Here is a 24377-nt window from a genome sequence, read left to right as displayed (position 1 = left end):
GATTTCATTCTTTCTCATTGCCAAGTAGTATTCCATTGTATATAAAAACCACATCTTTTTTTTAATGTTTATTTATTCCTGAGAGAGAGAGAGAGAGAGTGTGTGTGTGTGAGTGGGTGAGGGACAGAGAGAGGGAGACACAGAATCCGAAGCAGGCTCCAGGCTCAGAGCTGTCAGCACAGAGCCCGACGCAGGGCTTGAACCCACGAACTGTGAGATCATGACCTGAGCCGAAGTCAGGTGCCTAACCGACTGAGCCACCCAGGTGCCCCAAACCACATCTTCCTTATCCATTCATCAACTGATGGACATTTAGGCCCGTTCCATAATTTGGCTATTGTTGAAAGCACTGCTATAAACATTGGGGTACACGTGCCCCTATGCATCAGCACTCCTGTATCTTTCGGATAAATTCCTAGTAGTGTCATTGCTGGGTATTCAGGAGTTCTTAAACTCTTCTTCTCTGTAATAGAACAATACACTAGAACATTTAGACTATTAAAAAAATTTTTTTTACAATTTCAAATAGTCCTGAAGTAAATACATGTGTATATGTGTATGAATGTAAGTGCATGTAAAATTGTATGTGTATGCTTTTGTATGCCCAACCATTTATGTATTTTATGTGTAAGTACACACACACACACACACACACACACAGTACATACATGCTACACGTACACGCTGTCAGCTTCCGGAATCTTGGAATTTGTGCATTATTTGGACACATGCTGCTAAATTACCTTTCGGATTGTTGACCAGTTTACCCTACAGCCAAGACCGTGAAATTATTTCCTTCACACTGTTGTCAATACTCCATGCATCAAATCACTTATATTTTGCCTCGTAGGTGACAAATGGTATCTCATTGATCTTTAAATGCACATTAATTCCACTTGAAAGAGGTTCATCAAGAGTTTCAGCTAGTCAGGCCAGGTGTATGCAGCATTGGGACAGGCTGGTGGGAAGCAAACATCCCAGTGAAACACAGAGGTGGTGGGCTCGAGATTGTCTGGGTATGAATGAATCTCTGCTCCCCTCCTCCGTCGCTCATTAGCTTGATTCTCGGACAAATAACTCTCTGTGTCTCAGTTTCTTGTAAAATGTGATTATTTTAAAGATGAAGCGAGATGAAAACATATGGCAATTTGCACGTGTACCACATAGGAAGTATCCAATATATGTTCTGTTTTAATCACTATTATTGCACTAAATTGAGCTTTGAGCATCCTGAAAGCAAAGTGAGCTCATTGTTCGTAAGAAGAAGAGTAAAGTGGGGCGCCTGGGTGGCGCAGTCGGTTAAGCGTCCGACTTCAGCCAGGTCACGATCTCGCGGTCCGGGAGTTCGAGCCCCGCGCCAGGCTCTGGGCTGATGGCTCAGAGCCTGGAGCCTGTTTCCAATTCTGTGTCTCCCTCTCTCTCTGCCCCTCCCCCGTTCATGCTCTGTCTCTGTCTGTCCCAAAAATAAATAAAAACGTTGAAAAAAAATTTAAAAAAAAAAAAAAAGAAGAAGAGTAAAGTAACACTAGACACTACCCTTATGTAGCACGTTCTGTGTGCCACGCTCTGCACGAAGTACTTTCTTTGCACGTATTAAAATATTTTGATGAGAGACAAAATTTCTTTGACCACTTACTATGGAATTCTGTGTTAAATTTCTCAATGGTTTATTGCATTGTACAGAATGTTTCATTCCTGTTTTTCAGTGAGGAAACTGGCACTAAAAAAAGTTAAGAAACAGGGGCGCCTGGTTGGCTCAGTAGGTTAAGTGTCCGACTTCGGCTCAGGTCACGTTCTCATGGTTCATGAGTTCAAGCCCCATGTCGGGCTCTGTGCTGACAGCTCAGAGCGTGGAGCCTGCTTCCAGTTCTGTGTTCTCCCTCTCTCTGCCCCTCCCCTGCTCATGCTCTCTCTTTCTCTCTCAAAAATAAATAAACATGAAAAAAAATTTTTTTAAGAAATACCCAAGATCCCACCACCAGAAAGTAGTCGAACCGAGATTTGAACCTACGCCTTTGGGACTACAAGGTCTTCCTGCTACAGGCTGAGGCCGCCCCAAGAGACTACATGTCATTCTGACTGCTCTCCATTGAAAGACTCTGACTTGCAGTGTCTAAAGGCCTGAGTCAGGACTCTTACCGTGTGACGTGTGCACATCTTTATATGTAAGAGTTTACAGTTGAACACTTCTTCTTAAGTTTATTTTTGAGAGAGAGAGAGAGCATGCAAGAGAGTGAGGGAGGGGCAGGGAGAGAGAGACAGAGAGAGAGAGAGATTGAGAGAGGGAGAGAGAGACAATCCCAAGCATGCTCTGTGCTCTCTCCACTCAGAGCCTGATGCAGGGCTCGAATCCACGAACCGTGAAATCATGACCTGAGCCGAAACCAAGAGTCAGACGCTTAACCGACCGAGCCACGCAGGTGCCCCCGGTTGAACGCTTTTTAAATCAAGAGCCTAAACACAACAGAAGTGTTCCCAGTAGTATTTTGCTGTGATCAGCAAACACTGAATTCGTAGAATGACACCCACTGAGGAATGATGGACTGAGTCAGGTCCACAGTGGCTGGTGACGTGAGCATCTGTAGGCCTCACGACCCCAGAGGCTCCGAGAGGATGGGGCAGGTCTCCCCCAAGGTTTCCCGTGACAGCACGGGGGTCTTCCTGGTGACGCATTAATTGTAATGGTTCTTAGTCATTTCTATATCTTGGTGACAAGTGTCCAAAAGAACTAATTGCAATTTTGCGACTATTTGTACACAAATGTGCATGCGTGGTGCTACAATACTTTTTATCGCTGAATTTAAAATATCTACAAATACTGGAAATCTCCAAAACCAGTTTGGGCAGTTCCGAATATTCTGGTAAAGATCCTGCCTATTATCAAGCATATGGCAGCTGCCTTCCGTACTGTTACCAACCACTACACGGATCCGGTACGCTATTTCCTATCTGTGTCTTGAAGAGGGGATACAATGTGAGGTCACTTACACTTATCTCGTCCCTTGCTCCGGGTTGACGTTGCTCAGGCTGGTGAGGCTTCAGTGCTCGGCACCTCTTTAACGCTGCTTACGTCCGCAGCCCGGGATAGGTAAGTGCCCGGGTGGAGAAAATTCAGATGAGGGACATCAGGGTCTGGAGTAGCATGATGATAAAGCTATGCTAGATAAGTATCACAGGAGCATCTAATATTTTCCCCCTTCTCTTTAAACTAAGAGAAGGAAGATTTTGTCGGATAACAGCATTATGTGCGAGTGTAGGTGGCAGACTCTTAAAAGTAAGGACAGTGTGGCGAGAAAGAACAATGTTCCGTGCATGCCTTCAGCTAACTGTGCTCAAACAAATCAACGCCTACCTGCTCTAGACTCCTCACCTTTAAAAATAAGAGGAAGGGCTTGGTGTCTCTAGCCTGCCTGAGGGTCAGCATCCTGTAAGAGGTCTCCATGTCTTTTAAAGTGTTCACTCGATGCAAAGAACCAATCAAACGAAGGCAGACATTTTCCTAACCGGGTCTTTTCTCTCTTATCTCCCCAGACTATGTCAGAGAATCACAATGACCTTGCACAATAACAGTACAACCTCGCCTTTGTTTCCAAACATCAGCTCCCCCTGGGTACACGGCCCCTCGGATGCAGGGCTGCCCCCAGGAACGGCCACCCACTTTGGCAGCTACAACATTTCTCGAGCAGCTGGGAACTTCTCCTCTCCCAATGGCACCACCAATGACCCTCTGGGAGGTCACACCATCTGGCAAGTGGTCTTCATCGCCTTCTTGACGGGCGTGCTGGCCTTAGTGACCATCATCGGCAACATCCTGGTGATAGTGGCCTTTAAGGTCAACAAGCAGCTAAAGACCGTCAATAACTACTTCCTCTTAAGTCTGGCCTGTGCTGATCTGATTATTGGGGTCATTTCAATGAATCTGTTTACTACCTACATCATCATGAACCGATGGGCTTTAGGGAACTTGGCCTGTGACCTCTGGCTCTCCATCGACTACGTGGCCAGCAACGCCTCGGTCATGAATCTTCTGGTCATCAGCTTCGACAGGTACTTTTCCATCACGCGGCCACTCACATACCGAGCCAAACGAACCACAAAAAGAGCCGGCGTGATGATAGGTCTGGCTTGGGTCATCTCCTTCATCCTTTGGGCCCCCGCCATCTTGTTCTGGCAGTACTTTGTTGGGAAGAGAACTGTGCCCCCAGGGGAGTGCTTCATTCAGTTCCTCAGCGAGCCCACCATCACCTTCGGCACGGCCATCGCTGCCTTCTACATGCCTGTCACCATCATGACTATTTTATACTGGAGGATCTACAAGGAAACTGAAAAACGCACCAAAGAGCTCGCCGGCCTGCAAGCCTCGGGGACAGAAGCAGAGGCGGAAAACTTTGTCCACCCCACGGGCAGCTCTCGAAGCTGCAGCAGCTATGAGCTTCAACAGCAAAGTATGAAACGCTCGGCCAGGAGGAAGTACGGACGCTGTCACTTCTGGTTCGCCACCAAGAGTTGGAAGCCCAGTGCCGAGCAGATGGACGCAGACCACAGCAGCAGCGACAGCTGGAACAACAACGACGCTGCTGCCTCCCTGGAAAACTCGGCCTCCTCCGACGAGGAGGACATCGGCTCCGAGACGAGGGCCATCTACTCCATCGTGCTCAAGCTTCCCGGCCACAGCACCATCCTCAACTCCACCAAATTACCCTCATCGGACAACCTGCGGGTGCCTGACGAGGAGCTGGGGGCGCCGGACTTGGAGAGGAAGGCCGGCAAACTGCAGACCCAGAAGAGCGTGGACGATGGAGGCAGTTTCCAGAAAAGCTTCTCCAAGCTTCCCGTCCAGTTAGAGTCAGCCGTGGACACAGCCAAGACCTCTGAGGCCGACTCCTCAGTGGGTAAGGCCACGGCCACCCTCCCCCTGTCCTTCAAGGAAGCCACTCTGGCCAAGAGGTTTGCTCTGAAGACCAGAAGTCAGATCACCAAGCGGAAGCGGATGTCCCTCATCAAGGAGAAGAAGGCGGCCCAGACCCTCAGCGCCATCTTGCTTGCCTTCATCATCACCTGGACCCCCTACAATATTATGGTTCTGGTGAACACCTTTTGTGACAGCTGCATCCCCAAAACCTATTGGAATCTGGGCTACTGGCTGTGCTATATCAACAGCACCGTGAACCCCGTGTGCTATGCCCTGTGCAACAAAACATTCAGAACCACTTTCAAGATGCTGCTCTTGTGCCAGTGCGACAAACGCAAGAGGCGCAGGCAGCAGTATCAGCAGAGACAGTCGGTGATCTTCCACAAGCGCGTGCCCGAGCAGGCCTCGTAGAGTGGGGTCTTACCAATCGCGGTGACCAAACGCACGCACGTCGGCCCACAGACCTTAGCAGGGAATGAGGCGAGGGCGGGGGCGATTTCTGGGCATGATGAATATGGTTTTTATCACCCAGATATGGAAGGAGCTGCCTGTTCACTGACCCATTGAATAAATCCATTTTAATAGAGAAAGTCAAATACCAATTCAGCAAAAAAAAAAAAAAAAAAAAGCGTATTACCGAATATAAAGAGATTTATTCTTAAATAGACTTCAAGTGTTTTTTTCTTAAAGAAAGGAAAAAAAAAATTGTTTCGTAGCAATTACATACCCAAATTGATCTGCTTGGTTCTTGTAATTCCCAATAGCGCTGGCATCTCAGATGAGCGTAACTAGCCGACACACTTGGCCACGTCCTTTCCAAGGATTCCACGTGGAACACGTCAGGCTAGTGACCCCGTGGTTCTGAAATTACATCATGCAAAGCTGAACCTTCTTGTCCCAATAGAGCTTCTGTCTTCTCTGGTGTGTTGTTAAACTCTATTTGTGGACTTGATTCTTGCCAAGTACTGTTTTGTGCAGTTCCAGTCTCGTACAAAATAAAAATATAGACGTATATATATATGTGTGTGTGTGTGTGAGGGAGAGAGAGAGAGAGAGAGAGAGACTTCTGCACACACACACATAATGTATATAATAGAGTGGGAATCGCTGAGCTGGCAAATTATTCCTGCAATATGTTCTCAGTACTTTGGTAACTGAAGTTTTCTAGGATCCTAACACAACATAAAAGTGAAATAAACCCAGTGTAATGTTTTGGAAACCAGGGCTTTTTGTCCACAAACCACCCTGGGGAATATTCAGCAGAGAGGCCAGCCCCTGAGAGTCAGGTCCTACGCGGCCACGGCTTGCCCAGACTCGTGAGCATAAGCCTCGTCCTTTGCTGGTGTTCTCTACAGAGCTCAACCCAACCGGGGCCCCTCTGAGCTCAAAACACGAACCACATGCACATTGTTTGAATTCAGTCATTCAAATCTGAATGTTTCCAAACGAAATGTCTGCTATCCAAACTGCTTGAAACTCAGTACTAGTGTCACGCTTGAATGTCACACACAGCAATATAGATGGCAAAGCAAAAAGGGACACTGTGGGGGGGTGGGGGGTGGGGGGGTGGGGTGTGCGAGGAGGGGAGGAGAGCGTGGGATTGGATTTCTTGCTACCTGGCACCTTCCAAACAAAAAAGGGCTCACACCTGTGTTACTTAGCAGTGGCCAGTGCTTTCTGGTTCGTTCTGTGACCTTCACCCAGCCGTCGGTGGGGTTTAGGAACTCGCGTGTCCTCTGAAGAAAGCATTAGCACTCTGGGAAGTATCGCTTCCGATTGCTCTCCTTACATTTCGCGACAACGATTTTTGTATCTCCTTTGAATTGATCCAAAAGCTTAAATGTTGTATTTGGCGGGGAGGGGAGGGCTGCTACCGTTGCTGTTGTTTTCGTCGCTGCTGTAATTGTCGGGGCTCCTTCTCCTTCCTTTTGCCGGGGCCGTGTGGGGAGCAGGGGGGGGGGGGGGTGGGGGGGGGGACTGAGGAGAAACCTCACCTTGTACAGGGCGTCCGTGTCGTGGACCCCGAGCCAGAACGGAAGCTGCTTGTGTTCAGTGTAAGCTGGTGTTTACGAGCAACATCAGCGGACGTGGACTCAGTGGTGTGCGTGTTGCTGAACTATTTAATTTCGTGTTACGTTTCTATGAAGAAATATTTATGCATATTTCACCACCCGTCTATTTAATGTTGATAAATATTACTCTTCAGTCTTCAGCCGTGGTGTCCCTTGCAAGAGACTGTTTAAGGTCCTCTAGAGCGACACGTGCAGGGAACTGGGCTTTCATGAGGCCGGGAAGAAGAAGACAGCCATCCCGTTGGCGTCAGCAAGTACCTAACTCCTGGGCAATCAAAAGCCAACTGTAACGTTAACGTCAGTGTGGAAGACCACTCTTTACTTGATACCTGATGGACCCTGAACAGAGCAAATTTGAAGTCACATGACAAGGGTTAAAAAGCAGATGAGTGTCATTGAAAGAATGATGGTTTTTGTTTTGTTTTGTTTTGTTTTGTTTTGACCCACATTCAACCAAAGAACAAGAAAAACCAGAGACCATTTTCTAACGTGTAGAACAGACTACAGAATGTTCTGTGATCCACCTGTGAAATGTCTAGTGACAAATTGTCTAGTGAGCAACCACATCCATATTTTACTTCTCCCATTGGCCTGGCACTAATAATAAATGCGTGAATGCAGATTCGAGTGTCCCAGGACTTCAATCATTCTGAATCTTTTTGATATCCTGCCTTTTTCCCAAAGGGCTGTTAGCCTGTTTTTCAAACAAAATTAGAGACGATTAGATTTTGAGAAATGGAGAAACCCCCGAGCTTTGGCCAAGCTGCGAAGGTCACTGACGGTTCTTCTTGAACATGATTCTCTCCTTGCCTTTCTCTAACACTGATAATGGCAGAAAGGAATCAAACCCAACACTCTAGCTCCCCTTTACAATTTTTAAATCTCTTATGGGTGAAAGCTGTTTTTCAGTGCTATCTGTGGACTGTGTTTATAGAAAGGTATGGCCAACTCTTAGGTTGTTTCCAGAGAAGGAAAATTCTACTCTCTCGAATACGGGGAATCAGGATATGTAGTCAAAGCTGTAGGAGTGGATTTTTTTTAATATTTATTTATTTTTGAGAGAGAGAGAGAGAGAGAGCGCATGAGCATGGGAGGGGCAGAGAGAGGGAGACACAGAATCTGAAGGAGGCTCCAGGCTCTGAACTATCAGCACAGAGCCTGACGCAGGGCTTGAAGCTACGAACTGTGAGATCATGACCTCAGGCGCTCAACCGACTGAGCCACCCAGGTGGCCCGTAAGAGTGTTTCTAACAGGACAGGGCTACACGTGCAGCTCTCCAAGGGTATGTCATGAGAGGAGGGGTTCAGCATTTCCATAAGATCAAAGTGTCTTTATCCTCAAACCATTTTATTCCACAGAAGTGAGGTTTGCAGAGAGCTTTCACGATTATTTGCTTTAATTGAAAGAGGAAAATAATTAAGCCTAGAATAAACCACACATGAAGAACACCCCCCGACACACACACACACACACACGCATATACATACACATATATACATATGCACACATACATATACATGTACATGCATATACACATAGATACACACACATACACACATACATATACACAAGCACATATACACACATACACACACACCTATTCTATTCTCTGTTCTCCAGGCCTTACCAGATGAATAAGAGAACTGACCTATCCAGTCCCCTATTTCCCTTGGCTCTCTTATCTTCAGCCCATGACCCACCTGAAGTCTCTGCTGGTTCTCCTTCGAATCCTGCATCATCCTTGCCAGAAATCCAGCCTTGCCTCTAAATGTGTCCCACTTCTGTTCACTCTTTCACATGTAATAGTTCTCCACTCTGACAGAGAAAACAAAGAGGAAAGCATAAGCATTAGAAGACTCCGTGGGTGAAGATCCGGAAGCATACCCACTTTGTCAAGCACCCTGGTCGCACATGGGCAAGTTCACTGCTCTGGAGAGGGAGGAGAGCCCCTGGGCAGCAACTGAGAGAAGTGGGAGGGCAGAGTCAGGCAGAGGGCTGCCTCAGGTGCACCTCAGGACGGAAGAAGAATGCCAGGGCTCAGGCAGGCTGGAGGAGCCCCACGAAACGGGGGGAGCGCCCGGGGGTTACCCTGGGTGTCCCATAGTGACCTGAGCAGAGATGATTCCCACCCAGATGGGGACATATCACTGAGAACAGTCCGTCACCAGCAGCTCCAGGGGGCAAAGGAAGGTAGCACAAAGAAACACTAAACCAGCATGGGGGGGCAGGGGGAGCTCCTGGCTCAGTTTTGTCACCAGGGACTTACATGTCCCCTGCCATGCATGTCACTTACCCTCAGACCGTCTGGGTCATCTCCATAAGCTCGTAGTAACTAATTAATCGCAAACAGATCAAAACTGAGGCCTGGTGGGAGGTAAGCGAGAACAGCGGGGAGTGTGAAATGGTGTATCTGATGAACACTTGAAAACTTTATATCCGTCAGTTATTTCCTTACATTTCAAAACAGCGGAATCTAAGGAACTCACACTTTGTGGGTGAACCTGAAATTGGACTGTTTGAAATACCACTCCAGTCCGGGACCCCCGCCTGGGGCCCAGCAGCCTTGCAAATAGAGCTGCTGGGGAGCAGGTGTTTGGGGGTTCACAACGGTGGTTCTCCTCTTAAAGGGACCCAAACTCTGCAGAGTACAGCACCTAAAACAGTAATCCTTTCTTCACCCCGCCTCCCACGTCCTCCTCTAAAAGCGCACTTTTCCCCAAGTGAAATGTGCAGCGAGCTTGGTTCAACAGTGAACAATCCAGCCCACACTTCAGGTTCAAGGAAAATTGCACGGCTTCCCCCTGCAGATTTAGGCCACGTGCTCTCTCTCCTTGTGTCTTCATGACTGTGTTTTGTAGATCTCAGCCTGGATTCACGCTATGTGAGTAAATATTCCAGACCTAACAGTCTGGTTCTGGGGATGGTAACCCAGGGCTCTCTAGAACTAGAGACTTCCATTGTATTTTTGTGGCTTTAGCATTACTGCCTGAGAAAGGAGGCTGTTGAGGGAATGAACATGGACAGGGACAAGTTAATAAAGCGACTCTACTCGGCAGAAGTTCGCACCTGCCAGCACAACGTTGTATTGACTGGCTCGGAAACAGACAGGTGCTACAAACCTTACTTGGACATATGTTACATTCACAGCCTCACACACACAAGGACAGACAGTATGCTTGGAGACATGTACAAGTGGACACCAAATGCTTGAGTAGAACCAAGGCTTCAGAACATTAGGTCTGTGGTGGTCACAGCAGAACCACAGAGACTCAGCACTGAGTTCTGACCCTCCTACCCTGGCCTGGGCTGGGCCCTGAGACCTGAGGTGGCTCCCCTCTGAGCCACAGGAGACGTCCCACATAAAAGGCAAATGGGAAACGAGGCCATAGCCTCCATGAAAGAGAAATATTCATAACGCGTTCCTCACCCAAATCAGAGCCCAGGAACCCTATCTTAACCTAAAAAATATTATCCCCAGAATATATAAGTTTATTATTGTCCCTTCTGGAAGTCCCAAGATCCTTAACAACTCTGCAATTCACACACCAAGCCCCAAACTTTTGATCAATTCTGGGAGTTCCTTGACGATACAAAGTGGGTCTTATCCATCCATCTGTCTCCTGTCACTGGTTCCGTGTTTGTCAAAGAGTAGATATTCAATAAGTGTTGTTGAATGTGTAATATATACTCCTTATGAATTAATATATCAAATATTTATCAGGATTATGTGCACATCCCTGCCCCACGCTGCTACAGTAGTCAGGGGTTAGCTCAGTGGAGCTGCGAAAAGTCACTTAAAGGAAAATGTGATCATGGTTAGCTAATAAGATGTTGCTAAGCAACGAGGAGAAATATTTTAAATAGACTTGAAGTAAATGATATAAGTAAGAGTACAGACAGCGGGAAGGGGAAGCAACTGTCTCTTTTATCCCTAGAACTCGGGGACTTTTTACCGGACTGGTCAACTCCATCTGGTTCTCCTTGGTCATCCTAGTACGAGGAGTACTGAGGGAGGTTGGAGAGTCCACGAAGGTCAGTTTTCTGTTTGTGCAAGTGAGAGCTGTCATTTGGCTTAAGACATCTTCGTGTGTAGCTGTGCTGGGTGTGGAAAGTTAGGGGAGGATCCATTCTGTTCCACAAGCAGTAAACAAAAGCCCTCTCTCACATTCCCTCCCCCACCCACTACATGGCCATTTTCAGCCTCCTACAGACAACACTCAGAGAAACTTCTTCGGGGCTTGTACTGAAGACTATGCGAAGGCGACATTGCGAACGATGCCTTTCTTTCTTTCTTTTTTTTTTTTTTAAACACGGGAACTAAGTTGGTGCAGGTTGGAGGGATAATTAAATTAAAATGGGCCTCCAAGTTGATTTCTGTTGGCAAGAAGCTTTCTGGGAAGTATCTACGATGCGTCCAGTGATCATCATATCCTTCTCGTTTATGAAGGTATAGTGAGAAACCACTGTCGAGAAGAGATGGCTACGTATTTGCTTTGTAAGCAAAAGGCATGTATCATAGTTGCATCTATAATAGTGTCCACATCTTTACCAAAGGCACTGAATTTTACCTGTTTTTCTGACCTGGTGGTGGCCTTCACCTCCTCAGTGATCATTTTTGGTATGCCGTATGCCACGTTCATTCTTTCTCCCGAAAATACGTCAATTGTCTGTACTATAAAATGATGCCTGCAACTGTGTGGTGATATTATCCCCTAAGTTTAACAGTGAAATAAGGAAATAAAACTATTAATAAACAAAGAATGTGGTTTGCTTGCTTTTTAATCCAAAGTCTGCACAGCTGCGGCTTTTTGCTCTAAGAGCAGAGACACGGAAGGTTCCTTCTGGAAGAGGCAGTTATGCACACAGACTACTCTCTCTTTTTTATATACGCTAGAATTTTCTTCAACAGCCAATAGTGTTGCCGCCATAACCCAAAAACACATATGATAATGTGTTTAGGAGTGTGTATTAAGCATGTGTAAAATGTGTCTACACACACAATCCTTATTCCAAGAGTCTGAGGAAAAATTCTGTCTAGATAAACCCATGAACAAGGGGTTTTATTTTCCTCCTTTTAAAAGAAATGCTTATCTTTCCCAACCCCTTTTTTTTTTTTAATTTTTTTTTTCAACGTTTATTTTATTTTTGGGACAGAGAGAGACAGAGCATGAACGGGGGAGGGGCAGAGAGAGAGAGAGACACAGAATCGGAAACAGGCTCCAGGCTCTGAGCCATCAGCCCAGAGCCTGACACGGGGCTCGAACTCACGGACCGCGAGATCGTGACCTGGCTGAAGTCGGACGCTTAACCAACTGCGCCACCCAGGCGCCCCACCAACCCCTTTTTTTTAAATGACTTTTTACTTATTTTTGAGAGACAGAGCATGGGTGGGGGAAGGGCAGAGAGAGAGGGAGACACAGAATCCCAAGCAGGCTCTGAGCTGTCAGCACAGAGCCCAAGGGGGGCTCGAACTCCCAAACCGTGGGATCATGACCTGAGCCAAAGTTGAACACTTAACTGACTGAGCCACCCAGGCATCCCTTTCTCCCCCTTTTTTAAAGAATTGTTTATTAATTTCTTTTGGACCCATCAGAAATGTTTTCCTCCTGAAAATAAAAACCAAGCATCATATTTCACTGCATTGACTTTAAATTTTCTGCAAGTGTAGGTATAAACTGAAGTCAGTCTAGGCAAGGGATGTGAGGGTTTTTTTTAATGTCTTGCTTAATTGATTTGTGGCTATTATGCTATTTCACAGCACGTGCCATAGAAACCAAACACTGCCTCTTCATTGTGGAAACTTCCCAACTTTCACCTTGTAAGCAAGACCAAGAAAACAGTTTTCTGAATCTCTCTCTCTCTCTCTCTCTCTTCCTATCTCCTTCATCTGTCATTAAATCCTCATTCTTAGTTTATCCTTTGGACATATGCTCTCTAGGGCAGGCTGTGTCTGATTTGATGAACCATTTTGTCATGATTCTCAAGGAGATCAATGCAAATTGCCAGGAAATGAACTACTTTTCTTACACTCTATGATAACAGGCAGTTTTTTAATGTTTTCATTTTATTCTTGAGAGAGTACGAGCAGGGGAGGGGCAGAGAGAGGGAGACAGGATCCAAAGTGGGCTCTGCATGGACAGCAGAGAGCCTGATGCGGGGCTTGAACTCACAAACTGCAAGATCATGACCAGAGCCGAAGTCAGATCCTCGATCGTCTGAGCCACCCAGGTACCCCAATAACAGTTTGCGAAATCTTAAATTATGGGATTAGTCATTCGGGTGTAATTGACCATTCCACTGATTTAAATATTCCCACAATTAATTAAATTTTTATTTGGCTGAACTGAGGAATTTCACCCTTGAATTCAATGCTTCCTGTTCTCTAACCGCAGCCATATATTTCTAATGAAAATAATCACTATTTTTTAACTATCTAGCATGCTTTTTAAGGGCAGTAAGAATTTAACATTATTTAAACGATGAGCACACTTTTTTTATTGAAATTATACTTCACAAAGGTAAGTCTGCACATAGCACTTTTCTGGAAGAGATGTCCCCTCATCCAGAGCGTTTACAGAGTTGTAAAGAGAATGAAGCCAACTTCTCTTTAGAGCAGAAGTTCCTTAGTCTGACTGTGGTCTTTCTTGGGCATTTTTGCACACCGCCCTTCAACCTAATTCCCGCTTCTTGGAGATGCCACGTGTACCTGTCAGTGTATTCGCCACTAGAATTAACCAACAGCATTCACATTGTTAAAAGGCCAAAGTAGGAGAGGAGCCAAGATGGCGGAACAGCATGGAAGTTTTTCACGCATCTCGCGTCCATGAAACGCAGCCAGACCAACACTAACCCATCCTACACACCTAGAAAACTGATTGGAGGGTTAACACAACAATCTGCACAACCTGAACCACAGAATTCAGCAGAGAGAGAAAAAATTCATTTTTATTTTCAATTTTTATTAAAAATATTTTTCTTTAATTTTTTTACTGTATTTTTTACTTTTGTGTAAATTTTTTCAAATTCTATCTTACTTCCATTATTTTATTTTAGTCTACTCCAGTGTATTCACCTTTTCAAATTTTCAAACGATTTCCTTTTTTTCTTTTTTCTCTTTTTTGTTTCTTTTCTTTTTCTTGAATGCAGAAAGAGAAAAAATTAATTTAATTTTTTTACTATATTTTTTGCTTTTATGTAATTTTTTTTCAAATTCTATTTTACTTCCATCATTTTATTTTAGTCTACTACAGTGTATTCACTTTTTCAAATTTTCAAACGATTTCTTTTTTCTCTCTTTGTTCTCTTGTTTCTTTTCTTTTTCTTGAATACAGAAAGAGAAAAAATTCATTTTTAATTTTTATTACAAATATTTTTAATTTTTTCTACTATATTTTTTACTTTTGTGTAAATTTTTTCAAATTCTATTTTACTCCCATCATCTCATTTTAGTCTACTTCAGTGTATTCATTTTTTCAAATTCTCAAACGATTTCCTCCCCCTCCCCTTTTTTTTCTCTAATCTGTCAAACCACTTTGAACACCCAGACCAAAACACACCTAAGATCTAGCATCATCTATTCAGAGTGGAAGGAGAAATGGCACTTAGTCCTGCATTCATTCCCGTCGTCTGCACTGCCACTTGGCCTATTCTGACACCAAATCATTTGCCAGTTTGCTATTGGAAAATATTTGAGACATCACAAATCTCTGTTGGGGAAGGAAGGGATTCCATGCTTCCACAGGATAGATATTTTAGAGGATCCAAAGTTTGCCCTGAATGTGCTCCGCACCCGTGAACCCCCAAATATGATGAGCCAGCCAGCATTTGAGCCAAGAGTGACCAAAATTGTGCTTACATCCATTTCTGTCATCTTCCTGATATGCATCTTTGTCTCTGTAATTCTGAAAACTCATTACATCAGGGGTCTCTTCATTGCATTTTTCTTCATTCCAGACAGTATAATGTTTCTAGACAGCGGGGATGTTTTAAATAAAAGTCAATGTTAATGTTCTGCATTCACTAAATGACTAAATCTCTCATAATGTCTTGTTTGTAAATGATGTTATCTATCATACTTAGTCCTTAATTCATTTTACTGGTTGTTCTTTTCCATAAAAAAAATAGGGATTTTGATTTTTAAGTGATTTTACTTATTGGATTTGGAGGAAACTATTGGCAATAACAATGTAGGCTGGGTATGGGTTTGACTTAATCCCACAGTGTTTTCTCATGACTAATACTAACTTCCCCTCTTAACTAACTTACCTTTCTGCGTCCAATCATTCTCCCCCAAACAATTAATTCATAAAGATGACAAATATGGGATTTGTCTTTCTGCTATGGACAGCCACTCACAAGCTAGGAAAACAGATAGAAAGCAATGCTGACTATATATTCACATACTCAGCACAGGAAAGATTCTTTAACATTTAGTTCGATAAGGCCAATGAAATTTGAATAATAATCTGTTTCATTAAATTGTTGGCACGTGGATACAAACAGATCTCTAAGTGACACAATCCCACCCCCCCCCGGCCCCGCCCCACTAACCCTGGCTTCCAGAACACAAAGTGCCTTTAGAAATCTGACCATTTGAATGGATTCCACCCAGCAGGGATAGCTATATTTAGAAAGAGTTGACTACATTGTCGCACTATCTAGGTTAGCTTGAAATGGAAAGAGTCAGTAGAGGCTCCAACCAAATATGGAGGAAGTTCATAACTAGCAGAGATAATTAAGGAGGCCCAATACTACCTACCAGCTGTCGGGAGGACCTTTAACTATGACATCACAGGGAAGGGCCTCCTCTGAAATTAACTTCAGAACAATATCAAAAGGCCAGTCCTTTGCCACTAAGCCAGAGGTTAAGTATTTTCGCAGTAGCTTTGCAAGAAACCATCGCCACCCGGGCCGTGGAATCAGTGACGCGCCTCTAGCTGTTCCCAACCGTAGTGGGAGCACGTGTGGGGCAGAGGTCAGATCCATGAGGGCTCCCCACACCCCTCCCCTTCCACCACCGATCCACATGCCCACGAGCTTCAAGATCAGACTCACTAGAGGCCTCACGAACACCCAGGTAGGATACCTGCTGAAACTGCATTTCCTTCTTGGCTCTGTCAGAAACAAACAGTGCACATATGATTCCTTATCAAGGTGGGAAAACGGAGTTAATACACCAACCTTTCTCTCTGCTACCCCTGCCCAGCCCACCCCAATTCCCTTCCTCATGCCTTCCGTGTGTCCCTACACCCAGAAGTAACTCCTACCTTGTTGGCACCGAGTGTATAAACTTCATATATGCTTTGTAATGCGACTTAACACTTTCCCACCTCTGAAGTTACAAAAATGATTCTGTGTACTAGTAAGCAAGTTCTTTCTCATTGTGTTAGCTAAGCTTGGCAAACAGAAGTGACTTTGACTTCAGAAGATAGAACCAATGTGTGAAAACAGAGATACAGAGATAAAGAAAAGGAAAATAAACACTCGCTGTTCATTAAGAGATAATGGCTTCCTTTGTTTTCTTTCAAGATTCCAACATAAGATTAAGATCTTACTGCACTACAAAGTTGGAGCACTCCTGGATAAAGTATCATAGATCCTTTAGTTGGGGGGGAAAAACAACAAAACTTTAAATATTCTCCAGTTAAGGGGCGCCTGGCTGACTCAGTTAAGCGTCCAGCTTCAGCTCAGGCCATGAACTCATGGTTCGTGAGTTCAAGCCCCGCGTCGGGCTCTACACTGACAGCAAGGAGCCTGCCTGGGATTCTCTCTCTCCCTCTCTCTCTGCCCCTCCTCTGCTCTCTCTCTCTCTCAAAATGAATAAACTTAAAAAACTTTTACAGGGGCGCCTGGGTGGCGCAGTCGGTTAAGCGTCCGACTTCAGCCAGGTCACGATCTCGCGGTCCGTGAGTTCGAGCCCCGCGTCGGGCTCTGGGCTGATGGCTCAGAGCCTGGAGCCTGTTTCCGATTCTGTGTCTCCCTCTCTCTCTGTCCCTCCCCCGTTCATGCTCTGTCTCTCTCTGTCCCAAAAATAAATAAAAAACGTTGAAAAAAAATTAAAAAAAAAAAACTTTTACAAAAAATAAACATTAAAAAAATGTAAATACTCTCCAGTCAAATCAATGCAAGCAAGGGTCCCTCCTCCTATGGCATTGTTGACCACGAACCACCCAGATGCGGTGTAAGTAATTCCAATGGCAAGAAACTCATTAACAAAGTGGACCACTTTTTATTTAGGGTTTTAATTGTTTTGCTACACTGTATCCACGGGCTCTAGCCTTCCCCTCTAGGGCACTGATCTTCCACAGTGTATGCATATCAGTGGGGATACATGAGGACTTTCCAGGGAGCACTACTGTAGGGTCAGTTTAAGGAAGTCATTTGTGAGATCCTCAACTGTCACAGGTACTCCTTCTCAAAGGTGACCTGACTAGAAGATCATCGCCTCCATCACACCTGCCTTTCTGCTACTTCACATGACACACCTCTCACCCGGCCTGAGTCTCACTCGTGTGCACAAACAATCTAGACAATAAACAAAAGGACAGTTTTATTTATTTATTTTTGTTAAATTTATTTATTTATTCTGAGAGAGTGAGTGTACAGGAGAGGGGCAGAGAGAGAGGGAGAGAGAGAGAATCCCAAGCAGCCTCCACGCTGTCAGCATAGAGCCACGGGGCTCAAACTCACGAACCTCGAGATCATGACCTGAGCTGAAACCAAGGGTCAGATGCTTAACCGACTGAGCCACCCAGTGCCTCACAAAAGGACAGTTTTAAAATGCACAGTTCCGGGCGCCTGGGTGGCTCCGTCTGTTGGGCATCCAACTTCGGCTCGGGTCACGATTTCGCGGTCCGCGAGTTCGAGCCCCGCGTCGGGCTCTGTGCTGACAGCTCAGAGCCTGGAGCCTGTTTCAGATTCTGTGTCTCCCTCTCTCTCTGACCCTCCCCCGTTCATGCTCTGTCTCTCTCTGTCTCAAAAATTAATAAACGTTAAAAAAATTTTTTTTAAATGCACAGTTCTCCAGAGAGTGTCTTGTAGCAGAAAAGCAAATAGAGCTTCAAAGAAATATTGAAGAGTGGAGTGTCTCATTTTATCCAGAGAACAAACCTATACTAAAGCCCCATGCCTCTATGGTATCCATCCATATATCCATCCACTCATTTGTCCATCCATCTATCCACTAATCTATGAGTTAGAATTCAAAGGTGAGGTAGCTGTCATAAGAACATGTATAATCGCATTTATTTAAACTGGAACATTAGGTCAGGTTTTTTGTAACATAAAGTAAATGAATTTTGTTGATTCATTTCGCAGTGAGGGCTGGCTTTGCCAGTTGGATTATAAGGTATACATTTTCCATAAGGTGGATAAAGAAAAATCTACACTACAAAGTTTTGATATATTGAACAGAGATCATATGGCATATGCAGGAAACTGCACCCTTTGAACTTATATTAAATCTGTTTATAAACAAAAGTAGGCAAGAGGCATACAGCTTTTCAATTTTTATGTAAATGAGGGGGGAGAAAGCAGTGAAACAGAAAACAGAGTAATAACCTCCCCTCATCCATATGGCATATCCCTGAATATATGAAGACAATTCTCATTTCTCCTGTACAGCACTTTCTCTCCACTTTAAACCTCCTGGGCGGCCTGAGCCATTCTTCATAGTTCACAGTCAAGGGCATCACTGAGGGGGGAAGGAGTGAGTGATCCCAGCAAGTCCCACGTCTGTCTTTCCTGGGATCAAGCTCGCACCCCCACCCAGCCCTCCTGATAACTCAGCCTCCGAACCTGGCTTGTCCAACCTCACAGTGCACATAAAAGCAGCCACTCAGAGAACAATAGCTGCTCCATCCTCTGAAGAACCAATGAGTGACTTGACCGTAATTTCTTGCCCTAACTCCAGCGAATCTCGTTGTGTCAGAGGCACCCTGTCTGCCTCAAGGCACAGTCGACAAGCAGAAGGGAGCCAACAAGTAGGAAGGGAGGAAGAAGGGAGGCTGAAGGAAAGTGAGTGTGTGTCCCACCTACACCAAGACGCGTGCATCCACAAGCAAGACCACTGGTGATGTGGTTAGAGTCAGTGGCGTTTTAGATACGGTGACATCACACGTGTCGTAGGCTCTGACTTTGCGAGGGGAACAGGGTGTTACGTTCCTCGCTTCTTCTAATCCACTATTTGCCTATTAGCACCACATCACTCCCAACCCCACTCCTGGCCAAATCCTGCACGTGAACCTATGGTTTCTGTAAGTACTGCTCAAGGAGAAGGATGATGCAAAGAGACAGGAGTCAAAACTCTGAACTTCCGAACTTCCAAGCAGATTTTTAACCAACCTAGAGGAGAAAAAGACGTCGTTAAGCCATAGCTTTCAAAGGTAACAGAGAGAGACAGAAAAGAAAAATGTTCCTGGGAATTCTAAGACCTTCCCTGGGTTTCTACCCAGGGACATGTGCCTCTGAGCCTTCATGCTTCTCTGCTTTTTAAATTTCCACTGGCTCTCGCCTTCAGCCGAGCCGGGGTCCTCGACCAGGGTCATGGCTAAGTCTTCACAGCGCCCCCGAGAGCCACATTTTCCTGAAGTCTTCATCTGGTATTGCTTCTTCAGCTGGTAGCTGACCATTGTTGTTGTTTGCTTGTTCGTTTCCGATTCAAAACTCTGGCTCCTTTTCAGCTCAACCCCTGACGTTTCTGTTTCCTGTCTGATAAAGGCTTCCTGCTGCTTTACAGAGCAGAGGTCAGTGCAGAGAGGAAAGCCCCCAAAATAGTCTTCTCTCCTGGCTCAGGCACCCCCACCTCCCAGCACCTGACACTCACACTGATGACAGTGTTCAAATATTTCTCTGGGGAGTGCAGAGCTTTCTGAAAGCTCCATAATTTTATTTCTTATGCTGTATCTTACATTACATAGTGGAACAAGATGTGCAGTTAAGTCCGTTCAGAATAAAGGGAAGGGAAGGTCCTCAGAATTCTCACTGTCCCAGATGCTGTCAGATGTTTACAGTGGAAGCCACACTTTGGAGGTTGGTTATAGGTGCCCTGTCTTCGGATTTTGCAGTGGGGGCTTTACGGAATAGCGCAGAGGGGATGTTCTAGAGTCCAGAGTTCCACGTCAAGCAACAGGTGAAAAGGCAAACTGGTTTTAGGATGATAAGGCCTTCGGGTGGCAAATGAACTTGGGGACTGTGCTGCCCAGAACTGTCTAGTCACCACCCACAGGAGAGAAAGAGCATAGAGGGGTTTCCTTAGGTGCAGGTGAAACTGAGACCACATGACTTTGGCCAATGGCATCACTGCCATTTCTACCCAGATGATGTCCCTCCCAGCTCTCCAGGGGGTGGCTTTGTGGGAAAGCGTGTATCCTCTGCTCTTACAGAACCTGCTCAGAGACAGACCCTATGACGACCCTACCGTGTAGGGTCTTTCTAAAATAGCACCTTGCCACCCCATTCTCAACTTATTTACCTCTCTGGATGTTTCTTCACAGCACTTATTACGTTACACATTTTTAAAAGCATTTGTGACCTATCTCCCCTCACTGGGATGTAAGCTCTGTGGACACTGGGTGTTTGCTTACTTTTCCTGTCTCTTCCCGCGCGCCCCCCCGCCCCGCCCCTGCCATGTGTAAGAGCCTAGGAAAGTATTTTGATGCTAGGCAGGTACTTACAATGTATTTAAGTGAATGAACAGAATAAAATCTAAAAGCATGTCTTCAAACTTCCACATTTCAATTGATTTGAATTCTTTTTTTCAGTATATGTAGTTTCCTATCTAATGTGTGATCAATAACTCCTCAAGGAGAAATTTGATAGGCTCTACAGCCTTCCACGCTAGCCAGTGAAATGAACAATGCTCCCCACTCTCCAGTCGAGGCCTTTCTTTGCAGGATGGGCCATTCTCATATTTTTGTTCTTACTTCTAGGGCTCTAGAAACAACAAAGAGCTCATTGCAATGAAAGCTTAGGAAATATGTAATATCACATATTCAATAATGATGCGACGTTTTGAATGGTCTGTATACATTTTCAGGCCTTTAGTGTAACAGTTTACATTTGTTTCCAGATTTTACATGGAAGTGTACTCATAGTTGGAAAATTTATCCATGACTATGTAAAATGTTCCTATAGTATATTTATATATTAATGACTGTTCATATATATACATAGATTTATGTATAGATATATATATATAAGTACATATAGTTTTAGATATAAATATGCAAATGTTTATATAACATGTATATGTTACATGAAGGTAATATAAATTATATATTGAATATATACAAGTATATAATTTATCTGTAATTATAATTACATACATATTATGTATATATTTGAATTCCTCAATTTTGGTACTACTGTCTTTTTCCTTTCGTCCTTCAAACTCCGCACTATTTGACAGGCCACCAAATGGTTCATCTTTCTCCTGCCTTAGAGTGATTCTAGCTTGAAGCTGGTTCAACATCAAAACCAATAGTGATCTCTGAAACACACGTCATGCTCCACATTTTCTCTTTATGCTTGTACGTTATTACTCCAAAAAAATAACTCTCTCTCTTCCACCTAGAGCCCCCAAACCCTCAATGGTGGAATCCAGAAACATGTCCCAATTAAATCCCCCAAGACTTGATGTGTCCCACACTCCCCACCCTGGCTGAGACTTTTTCTTATATTTCATGGCCACTGACTCACCATTCCCCAAATCCTTTGTTCTCTAGAAGAATACATGGGAATCAGCTATTTCTCTCTAAAATCCAGTTATTATTTATTTGTTTGTTTGTTTGTTTGTTTGTTTGTTTGTTTTTGAGAGAGAGAAATAGAACGTGCACTCAAGCAGGGGAGGGGCAGAGACAGAGGGAGAGAGAGAAGCCACGTCTAGCGAGGAGCCTGACGCTCGATGCGGGGCCGGATCTCACGACTGTGGTGAGATCATGACCTGAGCCAAAATCAAGAGTAGGAGGCTCAACCGACTGAGCCACCCAGATGCCTCTAAAGTCCAGTTATTTAAATACACTTTGCCAAGACAAGAGAAAGATAATGCTTTGGACACCTTGAAAGTGACAATGGGATGAAAAGGCCACGTGTGTGCAGATGAATCCATCACACTGACTCAGTCCAAGGACAGGCAGCCCCAGCCTTACATTTGAAATAGGTCCTTGTTTGTTTGTTTTCAGGATTGGTTTTTTATTTCTTTTGTTCCGTTTAATCTGGTGGTTCTGTGTGGTCATTTCCAGGCAAGGAAAAAGAAATGCAAAATATAAAAATTTATATTCAGCCATTTTTTCATTGCCCTTTGTTGGGGGGATCTTTGGTCTTTTTTCCCCCAGTTCCTTCTTGTTCCAATTGTGTATGGACCTAGAAGAAACACCTACTAAATTACTTCACAACAAGATACAAGTGGTGCTTTAGTTACTATTTCTGTTGTACCAAATTCCCACAAATTTAGTGGCTTATGACAACATACATTTATTCTTCTTGCTCTGTAGTCAAAGAACAAGATGAATCTCACTGGATTAAGATCAAGGTGTTGAAAGGCCTGCATGCCTTCCAGAGGGTCGAACAGAGGATATGGCTTTACCTTCTCCAGTTCTAGATGTTGCCCACACTCCTGGGCTTGTGGCCCCTGCCCCCTTCAAAGCCAACAATCTCATCCCTGGACCTCTGCCCCTGTTGTTACATCTGTTTCTCTGAATCCGATTCTCTGCCTCCCTCTTTCCCTTATAAGGACTCTTATGATTAAATTGGGCTTCCCAGGGGCACCTGGGTGGCTTACTCAGTTAAGCGTCCGACTTCAGCTCAGGTCATGATCTCACTGTTCATGGGTTCGGGCCCCACACTGGCCTCTACACTGACAGCTCAGAACTTTGGATCCTCTGTCTCCCTCTCTCTCTGCTCCTACCTCTGTCTCTCTCTCTCTCAAAAATAAATTTAAAAAAATTTTTTAATATATTTTAAATTGGGCTGCCCAGATAATCCACGCTTATCTCCCCATTTTAAGATCCTTAACTTAATCACATCTTTAAAATTCCTTCTGCCATGTTAAGAAGCATATTCATAGGCTCTGGGAATTAGTACATGGACATCTTTGGGGGCCAATATTCTGCCAAACAGAAGTGGTAATGTGTCCTTCACCCTCCCCAGGAGGGACAGATGTTTGTGCTTCAAAAGAAAAGCCTATAAAATTGATTTCTAAAAAACAGAACTCAAGGCATGCCGACCTCTGGGTGTGAAAGAGGGACTTAGGAGCGAGTGGGGTCTTTCCAGTGTGTTAAAAATGATACAGAAACGTCTATCTCAATGACATTGTGGACAGAGGATTACAAATTCTAGTTTCCACAGCTGCTCTGTAATGATTTGTAATACGAAATGTGTGTACATTTTCCTGCTAACTGAAAGAACGTATATTAAGTTTGAAGAGTCTGTGTGCTCTGAAAAGCCATAATGAGCTTCCCAAATCCGTATAAGTTCGTTTTTACCACTAAAGGCCAGTTTTTCATAAAAGAATCCTCAAAAATTCACAGATACTCTTTAATTAGTGACATGGGGTAGCCTCCATTTTGTTGAACGCTTGCTATGGGTGAGGTGTTACGCCAATATATTCATATCCTATTTATTCTGCCTACAATCCTAGGAGACATTTAGTCCAGGAAAAGGGAACCGAGTCTCAGAAAAGTCATTTGCCCGACATCACACATTTATGAATTGGCCGACCTAGAATTCAGACATTAGTCTGTCTGATTCTAAAGGCTGTTAGCACCTGTTCCATGAAGATGCCATGGACTCTGTCGGTGGGTCCTTTCCCACTTCCTAAGCCCATTTTGTCCTAACCCCCTCTCGTTTCCTCTACTTTTCCTGTGCGGTGCTCTTTAGGTCATACTCATAACCAGTAAAATCCACTTTTGACAGCTCTCTGCTGTCAGTGCAGTCCCCCTCTCTCTCTGCCCCTCCCCTGCTCTCTCTCAAAAATAAACATTAAAAAATAATAGAAATTAAAAATAAAACAAAATAGGGATAATAAAATTATAGGTATGTTGCATTGTTTTATTACCCAGCCCAGTTGGGGTAAGGGGTGGGGGGAGGGTGGTTGATGATGAGAAAAGAATTAATGTATTGAATACATTCTATGAGTCACATGCTTTTCACAGTTTCGCATGTATCTGAAATTGACTGCATCATAAAAACACAGTCGTCCAGTTGGGATTGTGACGTAGCTATTGTTGCCTATAAACATGTGACTTCGGTGGTTACTACTTGGGACCTGTCTGGACAATGACCACCACTTGCCATCTGAGTCAACAGAATCTTAAAGGAAGGACCTTTAAGGAAAGGAATATGCGTCCTGATCATCTGAAATCATTTTGACACCTGATACAGAGAGAGGGGACCA

General features: G+C 44.5%; 1 protein-coding gene across 1 annotated transcript in view; it reads left to right on the top strand.

Annotated features, from left to right (window-relative positions):
- The window catches only part of CHRM3 (cholinergic receptor muscarinic 3), a 253134-nt gene extending 247623 nt beyond the window's left edge, over window positions 1–5511 (top strand). Inside the window, exon 2 of the mRNA XM_047088691.1 lies at window positions 3532–5511. Coding sequence (XP_046944647.1) covers window positions 3551–5323 — 1773 coding nt within the window. The 5' untranslated portion in view covers window positions 3532–3550 and the 3' untranslated portion in view covers window positions 5324–5511. The remainder of the gene's footprint in view (window positions 1–3531) is intronic.
- The last annotated feature ends 18866 nt before the right edge of the window (window positions 5512–24377 follow it).

Source organism: Lynx rufus, unplaced genomic scaffold (genome assembly GCF_022079265.1).
Source record: "Lynx rufus isolate CCGP_SWC_20201006 ecotype Redwood Valley unplaced genomic scaffold, mLynRuf1.p SCAF_25, whole genome shotgun sequence".
NCBI lineage: Eukaryota > Metazoa > Chordata > Mammalia > Carnivora > Felidae > Lynx > Lynx rufus.
Note: the sequence above shows the minus strand (reverse complement) of the source record. Positions and strands in the feature narration are given on the sequence as shown.